Here is a 12,649-nt window from a genome sequence, read left to right as displayed (position 1 = left end):
GAAGCAATTTGAGTCCTATTGTTTCTACAGTGGAATCGATTCTTGCTTTTCGTACATCTGACATGACACTCCTGCTGTCTTTGCGTATGCGAGAGCTAGTTCGTGAATACCACAGATTTCTTTTCTCGGAGGTGTGACACAACTGCTTTGCGGGGAGTAACGCAGCGAGCTATGAACGGCTCATTGTTTCCAATAACGGAACGTGCATGATGTTTTGCATGTGGAAGATAAGCTTTAGGTCCGTTTGCTACACTTGTGATACGAGCCGCTCCATGGAAGAGAACAATCGCGTATTTGCTGCTCCGGGCTCCGTCGCAATCTGTGAGAGACACTTCGACTTGTTGAAGGTTGGAAGCAGCTTAAACGGCCGCACAAGCGGGAATTCTTTACGACCGCCTGTAGGAACGACTGTTTATTAAAACGTATAGTTTCGTTAGCGTCCACTACAAGGCGTAAGGTGCAAGCTTTAAGCCAACCACGGTTCAGCTATAATATGCCATCTATCCGCCCCAAATGCTGTGTTGAACTCTCCGGCCCACAACTGTCTCTCGACTTCCCGACTCTAAACCCACGATTCCCTTCTCCCTAGGGGATGTCGTCTCTCCATACAAAAGTAAAAAGACTGAACACACAGCCTCACCGCCTGCTAAGAAAAAATATAACACAAGCAAACACATGTCCATCGTGTGACGACTGTCACTCGGCTTGCCAGGAACACTGAATAAAGCCGTTTACTAAGAACTGAGGTTCCATGACCTTCCCTCCGTGAAGCCAAGGTCGGAACAGTGATGTTAGGGAAGTGTCAAAGCGTACACTGCAAGAGCTTATCATTTATCTGTCGCGTCGCTTCAACCGCCAACTATGTTTCCCTTCCCCCTCTGTGGTACAAAATGGGTCTAGGACATTTCGGAGCTGGAGCTTTCGGTGCTCGGTTTAGTGCAGACATTTCTGTGCGGAAATATTTTGGTAAATATAATTGCGTGTTTACTTGCCCGAAACTATCCATAACTCTTTATAAGCGCTAATCGCATGGCAGGAATGACTGTTTATTGCACTGATTGAATCTCTTATTGCCATGTTTGAAAATTTTACCTTTACAATTCAGCATTTGAATGTCTTTTCTTCTTCAGGCACAAACACTTATCCTGTAGCCGAGGAGCTTCATTACTAGTCGCCTATTTATTTCTAACATTTGTTTCGGCGAGGTCCGTTTTCTTCTTTCTCTATTCTAGAGTGATGAGGGTTCAGAAAACACTAAATTGAACATCTTTTTCCGGAGTTGTGTAAAATGCATGGTTATCTAAGAAAGGTCATCATAAGTTCCAGTCACATGTTTGTAGCATGTTTGTTTGTAGCTCCATCTTCGCCCATGGTTGCTCCCAAGCATTGCTCGTGCTGGAGAGGCAGGCCTTTTTTTTTTCAGCCATCCGGCCCAAAATTCGAAAAGAGTATGTACGAGCTTTCGAATGAGTACAGGGAGTTCGTCGTTTCCTTTTCCTTCTTTAGAAGGAGAATTCAGAGGCACTCTAAGAAAGACAGCTTCAGACGGCTATGTGGGAAGTCACTGGTTTTGCCAGTGAAGGGGTCATCTCCTTTCGTGTAACGTGATTGCAGACCCTCTACGCCATGTTGTCGGCCTTGTGCAGAAAATCTGTGAGACACTTGACGTGCTTAGGTGAGCATTGTTGTTAAAACACCGACCATTTTCTATATCCAGCCGAGCCCTCCATTCTTGGGACCTAGAATGATCGGCAGAAAGTATACTACAGCGGAAAACTAACGAACCACCAGAAATATAGAAAATCAAACATTCCAAAATACCACGGTTTATTTTCTCTTTTTTTTCGCTCAAGTTTTTGAAGGATGTGTGTGGAGTGAGTTGAAAAAGACTAAAAGCAGCAGTGAATTCCAGCGTTATGCGAAGTCCTATGATATGAGTCTATATGTTGTTTAACTGTATTCCTTATGGGCCTATTTGAAATAGGTTTAAGGATCACTCGGTTATGATATTTGAGCCCTCTTTCTTGAAGGGCCAGATTTTATGCAGTAAATGAAAGCTTCAATTTCGTTTCAGAATTACTGTTAATAAAAGTCTCTAATTTGAGTTCAGAATGAGCATATTTGTCTCCACTAACTGAAACAAAAAGAACCACGCTGGAATAAATACGCACCACTATTTGCTCACGTCTGTTCTGAAATGATGTATTACGTACTGAAACAACACATTGGTTAATCCTTGTTTAATCACATCACTGTCGACTCTAGCTCTCATACTCTGAAGCTACCCTGTATGGTTAGGATACTAGAATCACCAAGAAAAACGCCCTTAACATTCAGCGATGATGCCCGTACACCAAAATGAAGCAACAAAATGTGGTACAGCGAAATGTCCGCATACGCGGAAGACGTCATGGTATCTGGCAAGCACAACCGCGAGAATAGGTCCTTTGGTCATCTCCTCAAGTCTCGATACGATGCGATTCACCTCAATGTCTTTTTTCGGCCAGGAGACGAAGTTTTGCTATGGACACCCCTACGCCAACGTGGTGTCTCACAAAAGTTGCTTTCGCGATTCATTGGTCCTAATACAGTGCTTCAGGAAACGTCCACGGTTAATTATCGCGTGGCTTCGTACAACACTGTGACCGGTAGTCGCTTCCACGGAACTGAAAACTTTCACGTTTTCAACTGAATCCATACTATCTGCATCCAACGCGTCTTAGGCAGCGCCCAGGTGACCGCTTTTTCGGAAAGCCGCGCGCGTAAGCAGCGGTACAGGATATGTTTCATCATGTAACCAATCGCCCTCTTCCATGTGTGCGTGCACCCTATAATCCTTGCATATCTTAATTTCGGTGGCGACAGTGTCATCAACATCGCTTTCTGGCTGGGCCTTCACCTCGCGAGCAAAGTCTCCTCCCTGGCGACTCCTACAGCCTCTCGAGCACAAAGCCCAAGACATGTAGCGCCCTCCGTTTCCCTGCCCCCCCCCCCCCCCCTTTCCCGGCATTTCGCGTGTGTGGCGCTCACGGCATCTTTAACTAGTACAAAAATGGGTGCAGCATAGCTCAGCTGACTCTTGATAGGCAAAGCGACAGCTTTGTTTAGCCTTGATAAGTCTTGGTTTCACGGGGTTAACCTTTGATTTAGCTGTGATTATGCTTAGGTATACGCAAATCGTTAAGCTATTCCTGGGTCTCCGACGCTAGCTTCTCGCGCTTGACATCTGGACCGTCTTCAGGAAAGCAGATCGCCGGGCGATGAATGCGGGGTGGTCAGACTCCGCGTGCCGACGAGGGCTCAATACCGTAGGCCCGCGCTGATTTACATGGTCAGGTGGCGACCCAACTATGGATAACACAGGCGCCTAGAGTGCAATGGCGGCTATGCTCGGCGCAGCGAGTAACGTGATGCCTTGCCAAGGCTACCGCACAGCTGCGGTCAAAATAATTTAAATTTCTGGCGACTGCGAAACTCGGCTTGAGTAAGTTTTTACAGCGTGGCCTCAAAACTTTGTCCTTATTGGCTGGTGTGCTATCTTCCCTCTAGGGTTTCTCAGACGAGACATAATTACAGGTCAGGGATTGGCTTAAAACGCCCTTTAAAATATTCTTTGCCGAAATAAAACCGTTTCTTGGGTTGCAATGGTAGACCTGTGGCCGAATAGTAACTGCAAACGCAAACATTCAATACTCGTAGGAAAAAACGCGTACTCTAACGCACTCGATAACAGCCCAGAGTTTCATAGATCCCCGAGTTGCCAAGCACATTTCTCTCATAGATTGGGCTTCCATCAACACTCGAAGTCGCCTTTTCAAATCAAACCAAATTAAACCAAATCAAATCCAATGAAGTTTAGTTTCAACAAAAATACCAGGTGTCGTGATGCGTGTATTTATAACGTTATAATTTTTATCAACGTGAAATAAGTCACATTTGTCATATTGCCAAAACAACGAACAGTCGGACGCTGCCAAAATTGTGGTTAGCGTCATATGTGAAGCGACAATGTTTGATTTATTTGTACATACAATTTTATTGACATTCAATAACAGCGACAACAAGGCGATTTTGTGTGTCCAGTACGAAAACCAACACACTCAACGGCTAAGAATGCTTCTCTAAAGATAGGAAACTTTTTTAGCCGTCGATAGGTCGGTTAGATGCTGTGAATTATTACTTACATATCATGTATTGTGAGAAGATGTCACAGGTGATGGGAAAATATCAAGCTACTTTTCGCTTTGCTTAAATTTTGACGTACTCTGGACGAATTCTCAAAACTGTTTACTACATCGTAATGGATGATTCCGTCATGCAATGTAGCCGAGATACTTTCTGGATCTCCTCCGCTAGTTCTTCTCTTATTTTATTGCCTTGCCGTTTGCGTTCATGATTAACGCTGTGGAAAACACAACTTTTTTAAAAAAATTCCTGCTTTTAAAACCGTTACAAATAATTGGGCTGTTTTAAACAGTTGGTCGTCTTGAGTAATCTTTATAATTTGTTCAAACGGCATTTGGCTCTCCTTTCCTTTTTTGTTCTTAACACTGCTTCGTACGCAGCGTAGATTTTCGTTGCCTTGTAAAACGCAAGTAAGCAATGGGCGGAGCATTCTAGCATGAACTTTGGCAAACAATATTGTGTTGTTCATTGGCTGACAAGAAATTTGTTTTCCAACAGTCTACAAGCATGCGTCGCTGACCACTTCCAAGATCAGATGGCATTGTCGCAGTCGCAGTAGCCGGGGCCATTTTGAGGTTCAACGGTCAGACCTCTCCTGTGGGCAGAAATAACATTCAAAATGTTAAAGCAATTGCCCCAACCATCACTATACTTATAACTCTGTGTTAAATGCCTAAAAAAACTGTTTTAGGTGCTTGTGTACGTCGCTCGAGATCCTTGTAGTGCCAATATTCTGATAAATGTTCGCCATGATATCTCGCGCTACTTCTGTTGTAAACTTGTAACTACAGGGATTAGAGGAAACTAAAAGATTGAACTCTGTGTTTTAAGTAGTCTTGCAAGCACAAATATTGTTTAAATGTGTGGTTGGTTAGTCTGTAGCTTTCTAATACCATGGGCATGATGGTCTAGGCGTAGAATCGACGCCCTAAAACACAATAAATAGTTGAAAAGAGAGAGAGAAAGAGAGAAATCATTTTATTATCCAAGTACGTTGGCTGGGAATGCGTGGTGGCGGCCGGCCGAAAGCTGGCAGCGACGGTGGCGGCTCGGTCAACGAGAAGTAGCTTCACCCCCAATTGCGAGCTGCCCAGCGCGAACTGTTGGGAGCAGGCGTTCGCGTCCGCCGTGCTACCTCGGACCACGCACACTCATCGTATTTGTCCGGTCAAATACCCTGCTGCTAACTGTTTCTTTTAATGACAGAAATTACGCTCCGGAGAACACCGCCTTCGGTATTATATATGTCCGCTGCCACCAGAAAACACCAGATGTGGACAAAACCACCTCGGGAGCTAACGGAATTGGCGCGTGCCTACCTAGTGCTTGCGTGGTATTGTGCAGTCTCCCCGGAAGTAAGCCTATGCTGATAGTCACTACGTATATGCTATCTGTTTTTCAACAACGCCTCAGAAGCACCCTCGGCTATGTAGCCAGCCCTTCCTTTGTATGTGGCAGCGTGGCCTCACCGCTAGTTGGCCACATCTACGCAGCCCGAACGCCTCGCAACGTGTGCTTCGCTGGGACGGTTTACTCTGGAAAACGGAAGGAAGCGTCTTTAAAGGGCGGCGCTGCATTCTCAGTTCCTCTGATAACACTCCCCTTCCGTCGAAATGGTGACAGCTATAAATATGTTTTCGAACTCCATTACGGTATTTCGTTTTGGTAGCATATTGAGGGTCTATGTTTTACGTTCTTTCGTTCAACTGCAGTGAAAAATTACAAGAAGAATCATCTCTCCTCTATCTTGAAAGCAGCTTCATGCAGGGAGTTTTCTCTAAGTGGCAACGACACATTACGTGCTGAGGCTCACACTCCAAGACGGTCGGGTGAAAGGAAAGCCTACGTTGTCCGAACCTTCCGCTGTGCTTGTCGGTTCCTTCACAAGAGAAACTTTTTCTACGCTAAACCGTCCTCTTTACGAAACCTGAATCAGAGCGTTACGGTTTTGACGCTTGCCGCTTGTCCCAGAAATTATGACCGACAATGTCAATATACGAACAGTTAGAAACATTAAATACCGTGGGTACTAAGTTCACGCAAGCCACGTTCACATGAAGTGAGACGTATTGCGTTCAGTGTGACACCACTGCGCGTACCTCATCATCCGGCATCGATGTTCTTCTAGCCTTGGTGCCGCCTGATCAGCGCTCTTGACCGTGGCGGGACTCCAGAGTCGTTCAGCAGCTGCCGATGCGCGAGGCCTGTAAAGGTAGACACCGAGCGTCAGCAAGAAACGGCCGACAGAAGATGCACTAGAACCTCGTTGATACGTTAAAAAACGGTAGGGAGAAACGCACTATCCGAGAAAACGTATGATCCACCGCAGTAAACAAAAAGATTTGAGAGACGAACATGAGCATTTAATGTCCTTTTTCACTGGTACGTGTCTGTCCAAGTCTGCAAGCGCATGCTGAGGCTTTTTGAGAGAACGAGTTTCTTTTTTTAATATGGAATACTTTTGTCCGCTCTGGGATTGTGCTTTGCGTTAAAGTAACTCCGCAGGGCTTCCGAGCCGACTACGGCCTGAGCATATGTCACCGCCGGAGACTTCCTTCCCGTCGTCGCCGCCATCTTCCTCGGAGGCTTTGTCCAGTGCCGACGCTGCTTGATGGCGTTATTCCGCCATGATTTCTTCCAAATTAGCGTTTCGCACGTTGGGAAGTCGTTATGCAGGAGACGTTGGCTAAAGGCACCCGCATTACCAGGTGACTCCAGCAAGCCCAGCACTGCGGAAAAGCCGCAACGGTGACCCAGACGGCTCGACCGTCGCTCAGTGCCTGCTTATTGCGCCGCACTCTTTGAGGCTCGGTCCGCACGCACATCAACACGTTTCTTGTTCACCCTGAAACATTACATCCAATCATAGTTCGATCACTTCGTAAAATTTTAAACTTATTCACCGTGAAATCGTGTCATCCAGGAACGTAGTAATCGGATGAAAAGCACCGTAACGATATCGGGAATCTTCAGTAGTTCAATAAAGAGCGCAGAAACCGGGCAATCGTATATACCGGGAACCTATCAAAGGGGTTCTGCTACAGACTTGGAAGAATTACAGTTTATATAAAAAATTTCCTCGATATAACGGAAATACCTTTACGAACATCGGATGGCTATTTCGCAATTTCCAAAGAGTTCGGGTCCAGTTTCCGGCGACAGCGAGTGAAAGCAAAGAGGTATAATAAGCAGAAAAAAACGTTTTTTTGAAAGCGCTTGCAAGATTTCCCAGTTTAAGTGGCACCCTCTTAAAAATAATCTCTGTTTGAAGCCTACCGAGTGTTTATAGTGTTGTAACTGTTGACCTATACTTTGGCGATAGATTGCCGTTAAGTAGGAAAGATTTATTCGCGCAATGTGGTTTGACCCACCACTTGACCATATGAAGTTTAATTTCGTAACGTGACAACAAGACAGTCAATGCTCCTATGCCTGCTCATGAATAGTGTATAAACAAGCCCTAGGTGCAACATAGGTTATAATAAAGAGCGCTACTAAATCTCTGAAGTACCTGCTGTTAGTCAGAAGGTGTGCATTAATAGCCGAGTTAAATTTATTCGGTAGCTACTATAGACCGATGTGCATGCCGTCGTTGTTGTTCGCGTTCTGCATTTCTCTCCTCAGGCTACATCGTTATGCACTGGGCATAGATTAATCATTATCTCCGGTGACCCGCCGCGGTCGTTCAGTGGCTAAGGCGTGGCGCTGCTGAGCACTAGGACGTGGGTTAGGTTCCTGGCTGCAACGACCGCTTATCTTATGGAGGCGAAAAGCAAAAACGACCGTGCGTACGAGATTCCGGCGCACTTTAAAGATCACCAGGTGGTCAAAATTAATCCGGAGTCCTCCACTGCGCAGCGCCTCATCGCCTGCGTTGCGTCGGCGCGTTAAACCCTACAATCGACATTAACATATTATCGCCAGCACTTCTGAAGCAGTGACCAGTGGTTGGACATTGTTTCCCGTTCGGGATGAGGCACACATACGCGCTCAGTAGCTAAATCTGCTACTCAAAAAGTGTACTGGCCCCGTAATTGCAGCGTCGTTAGAAATATTCATGATAATGTCCACTATCCACTGCGCTAGGACGGCCGACCTCTTCCATTGACGTCCAGCTACTTATATCGAGTGCGGTTTTAATCGTTTTTTATACCAAATGTCCGTATCCTAGCCTTGCAGCTCTTATGCGATATTTTGTTCCCAGATAGGTACCAACCAGGCGCCTCCTGTGTGGCGCAAAACGTTAATTAAAGGGTGTTCGCATGCCACGCCCGGTGCTTAAGCTGGCCGAAACAAACCAAATAATTCTTATTAACGAAAATAATGTGAAGAATGAAGCAAAATGAACAATTAACGGTATGAAATATCACGGCTCTTCAAAATCCTTAAAATGATGGGGCTCGAATCCAGGCCGCTCTTGCTAAAGCTAGCCTAATGGGCCGCTCTCGCTAAAGCCCATTAGGCTACTGAGGCCGAAAAACAAGGCTCTCGTAGCAGTTGTTTAAAATAGAAGTGTTCTAAGGAAAAACGATTGTGGCTCTTTGTGCGCGAAGAAAGTGGTGAACTTGTACCCACAAGAGAACAGAATTTCGCATCCCTCATAGCTGCATTATCTATTGGTAGAGTGCTAACAACCTGGTCTTTGTGCCCATGGCCTTGGCATCTTTTTTTTCGTGAACCTCGCGAGTTCCATTTGCAGTTTACAATGAGTATTCGCAAGTACTTGCGGTCTGCTTGGTTAAAACGCATTTGGGCTCTTTATAAGAAAAAAAAGTTTTGAGTAACTTTAGTGCGTGCTGCCTGTAGAAGTATGTACGGAACATATTTCTAAAGAAGTAAAAAAAAAATACAAAATTTTTTTTGCTTAACTTTCCTATGGGCTGGATAGACTGCATTACTGCTCCTCAATGTCACTGCTTGCATCTACAATATTTTAAAATGTGACGTTTTTTCGGCGAGAAAAGTGGGTGGTAAGAATTGCAGTATTTTTGTATAACAATGGCCGAGAGATTTTGAATAAAATTTCATCTCTCCAATATGGTAATAAAGCAATAACGCCGAACATGCTACGTGAAACATTGTGTCATGTAGGCATTCACACCAGCTCTTTCAGCATACGGAAGCCCCAGAATGGATTATATAGGCAGATGGGTGCATTTACCGCAATTTTCTCTTTTTTTCTTCCAGATCCTCATTTCTTTCAGCACCACATACCATGAGGCCCAAGGTATATTTATTGAAATGGACAGACTGGCATATTCTGCTTCCAAACAGCCCTACCGGGCTGTTTATCTTAAACCGGGTTATGTAGGTCTACAATACGAACGATTCTGTGCTCAATTGGACCACATTCTTAGCTCAGGCTTGCTTGAACGGCGCAAATTGTGGTATAGGTGGCAGCATCAGTACCCCATCTAGCTGGCTTAGTATGCTTTGTTTCACCAGTTTTCAAGTTAGCATACAAGTCTCCTTGTTATGTTAAGCCTGTTCAAGTGCTCAGCTACTTTCAATCGCTTACTAAAAAGACGCTTCAATGTATTCACGTAATTTCACCTCCCAACAAGTACATTATTTCAATAGTGCATGCAGGGAAAATATCAGATACTGCAATACTCTTGCAAATAATTTGCCCTTGTTGACCGGTACATTTATTCTCTCCGCACCTACTAAATAGCTGTCCTTTTGAAGCCATTGATAATGTATTTAGTCGGCGTAACGCAGTGCATAAGCAAACTCCGCAATGTGTTGACCCACGCGGTTTTGGCGTCTTGTATTCTGAGTTACCAGATGAGTTAGAATATCCTTCTCAATAGCTGAACGATAGAAGGGAAGAACTCACCACGTGCGGCTAATGAGGTTGGTGCCGTCTACGTACTCGCCCCAGACGCACGCTTCGCCACCAAGCACCCGCGCCTTCTGTTCTGGCGAGCCTAGAGGGAATGCAGGAAGCAGGGAATATTGAATAAACAAAGCTGGGAACATCTTAATACTTACAAACAGGAAAATTAACATTCTGCTCCATTGCAAACAGAAACATCACTTTCTACAATAAAACGGTGCGTTTTCCACAATGGTGGTATATTTTTGTCACAGGAGAATCACACGTCGACTGTTCGAAAAGTGCCAGAGTTTTAAATGCCGTCGAGGTTTCACAAGAGGGAACAAGATGGCGCCTATTTGATATTGTTTTTCGCAATTTTCAATAGTAGTGAAGAAATGGTTTTTGCTTCCAAAACGTTCGATCATTTTTTTCGTAACAATTCAGTTTTCCGCTCCCCTTCGCAGATTGCGTATTATCCACTTCCTAATAAATCTCTGTTACCTTATTTATCCTTGTACTTCTCATTATTTATTTATTTATTTATTTATTTATTTATTTATTTATTCATTTATTTATTTATTTATTTATTTATTTATTTGTGTATACGTTTCTGAGTTTATTTTCCGCATTTTAAAAAATATTGGGTTAAAATTATCAGCTTGGATCAGAAAGCTGATATGGTGCATGCCAGCGAAATGTTATTGCGATAAAACAATGACAGAGAACGATTAGAGCAACACAAAAGAGGTGCATTGCAAATAGGGGGTGCGGCAGATAAAGGAAAGTACTGAATACAGAAAATTGTGAACCCTCTGTACAAATATGTTTTACGCTGCAGTGTAGAAGAATATGAAAATGAAAATTACGAGGCCAGCACTTGTCGTGCTGTTAATGCGGAAGCCCTAGAACCCCATTGTGAAACATATGTGCCGGAATTGTGGGTGGCGCCCTGGAGCTTTTAAACTCTTGCAATATCTGCTCCGCAGGGTAAGACGGCGGCCAAACTCCAGGCTACCGCATGGCTAGCCTTGGAATCACGTTTTCTCTCGTAGTCATCATCCTAAAACCTTGGAATCCTGGCTGTTACATCACTGAAAGCTGTGTTCAAACCTCATGTTAGACCTCTATGTAGGTTTGACGTTCAACAGGCTGTACGTAGACTATTCGAACTTTCCTAGCAAGGTCATATTGGTTCTGCGTAACTCTGAGCGAACTGGGCTTGGCGCAAACGTAAAACCTTGAGTGTACAGGATCTCGAAGCCTAACGTTAGGCTTAACTTTATGTCGGCACACACCCACGTTCGCATCGGCAAGGAAAGAGAAAATTGAGAGGAAAAATGCTTTGATGTTTGCCGTATTGCTGCTTGTGAAATTAGCACCCACTGGGCAATTAGACCAGGAACACCCACTGCGCGGCTTAACAACACGTTATTATGTCGAAAATAGCAACGCATTCCTTAGGTGAACCTGTAATCAACTGCTGCCATCGATCCGTGATCGGGAATGCGTGATTTTTCGAATTTTAGACACTCGGGGTTTATTTTCCGTCCAGGCTCTAATCTGCTGATTTTCCTTCCCAACATCATTACACATTTTTTTCTGTCTGCGCCCTAAGCAATTTTGCAAACCATCTGGCAATTAAAATAATGGATTCTTTTACTCACACTTAAGATGAAGAATTTCAGATGTACATAGTCACACATCGCTTTCGCATCATAACTGGAACATCGGCAGAATGAAGAAATGGGACGCCAAAATGACATAATAAAATAAACCCCCGCAATACATTGCTGAATGTTCCGGTGAGACTACGTATGCGTAGGAATAGCTGTTTAACCCAAAATGGCATAAGGTACACGTGTGGTTTACAAAATTTCGCCACATCAAATACTGACTGGCGGGTTATACTATTACGGAGTAACGGTGAAAGGTTCCAACAAGAATATTGAGTGCGCCATAAAACTATACCCTGGGGAACAGTATTTGGGGCGTAGACGAATTTACGTTCAAAAGTAACGCACCTTCGTAAATTTACAAACGGCGCCAGCGTTCTGCGCTGACAAGACACCCTACCTGCTTCCGTTAGGAGTCACTCTTTCTCACTTTAAGACTGGCGACAAATATTTTAGGGACATGTTTTGGGAGGGGCCCATGCCCCATGGTACATGCGTTGCTGACTGCCCTCATCCTGACTGCACGTATGGCTATACAGCCTTCTGCTTCACGCTTACAGTCACATAGCAAAGCGGAATTAAGGCGCCCAACTCAACTTACTTCAGGCTATTCCCAGTAATTAACTGTTAATGCAAAATTGTAACATTTTCCCTTCAAGCTGGCGTTAGCCATGTGGCACGCCGTCCTCAGCCGCATATCAGCTTTTCGGGGAGCTTATGACAAGTAAAAACTAAAGAGGAAGACAGCGAAGAAGGTTTGCATACTAAAAGTGACCCGCACAGCTAATTATGACGCTAACAAAACGCTTCGAGATTGCATTCGGGCAACATTTTGACCAGTTAAGGATGAGGCAGCTACCATTGAATCCAGTATTTGTATCTGGGCATAACTGATGTTACTGGTTTATAATAATTTTCCTTGTTCGTTAACGTGCAATGCGACGTTTTTGGTGCTCGTTCTCCGCACAAG

The 12,649-nt window shown here is 44.4% G+C and overlaps 1 protein-coding gene across 2 annotated transcripts in view; it reads right to left on the bottom strand.

The window, feature by feature from the left end:
• Nucleotides 1-3,998: 3,998 nt before the first annotated feature.
• The window catches only part of LOC144138720 (beta-hexosaminidase subunit alpha-like), a 45,689-nt gene continuing 37,038 nt past the window's right edge, over nt 3,999-12,649 (bottom strand). For both annotated transcript variants that reach the window (XM_077671129.1, XM_077671128.1), the window contains exons 12-14: nt 10,025-10,115; nt 6,285-6,389; nt 3,999-4,780 (exon numbers count right to left, since the gene is read on the bottom strand). In XM_077671129.1, the coding sequence (XP_077527255.1) occupies nt 4,717-4,780; nt 6,285-6,389; nt 10,025-10,115 (260 nt within the window). In that variant the 3' untranslated portion in view covers nt 3,999-4,716. The remainder of the gene's footprint in view (nt 4,781-6,284; nt 6,390-10,024; nt 10,116-12,649) is intronic.

The sequence above is a fragment of the Haemaphysalis longicornis genome, unplaced genomic scaffold (assembly GCF_048455015.1).
Source record: "Haemaphysalis longicornis isolate Haplotype H1 unplaced genomic scaffold, Haemaphysalis longicornis Haplotype H1 scaffold_5, whole genome shotgun sequence".
In the NCBI taxonomy this organism is placed as follows: Eukaryota; Metazoa; Arthropoda; class Arachnida; order Ixodida; family Ixodidae; genus Haemaphysalis; species Haemaphysalis longicornis.
The sequence above is the reverse complement of the archived record's forward strand: the minus strand, read 5'-3'. Positions and strand labels throughout refer to the sequence as shown.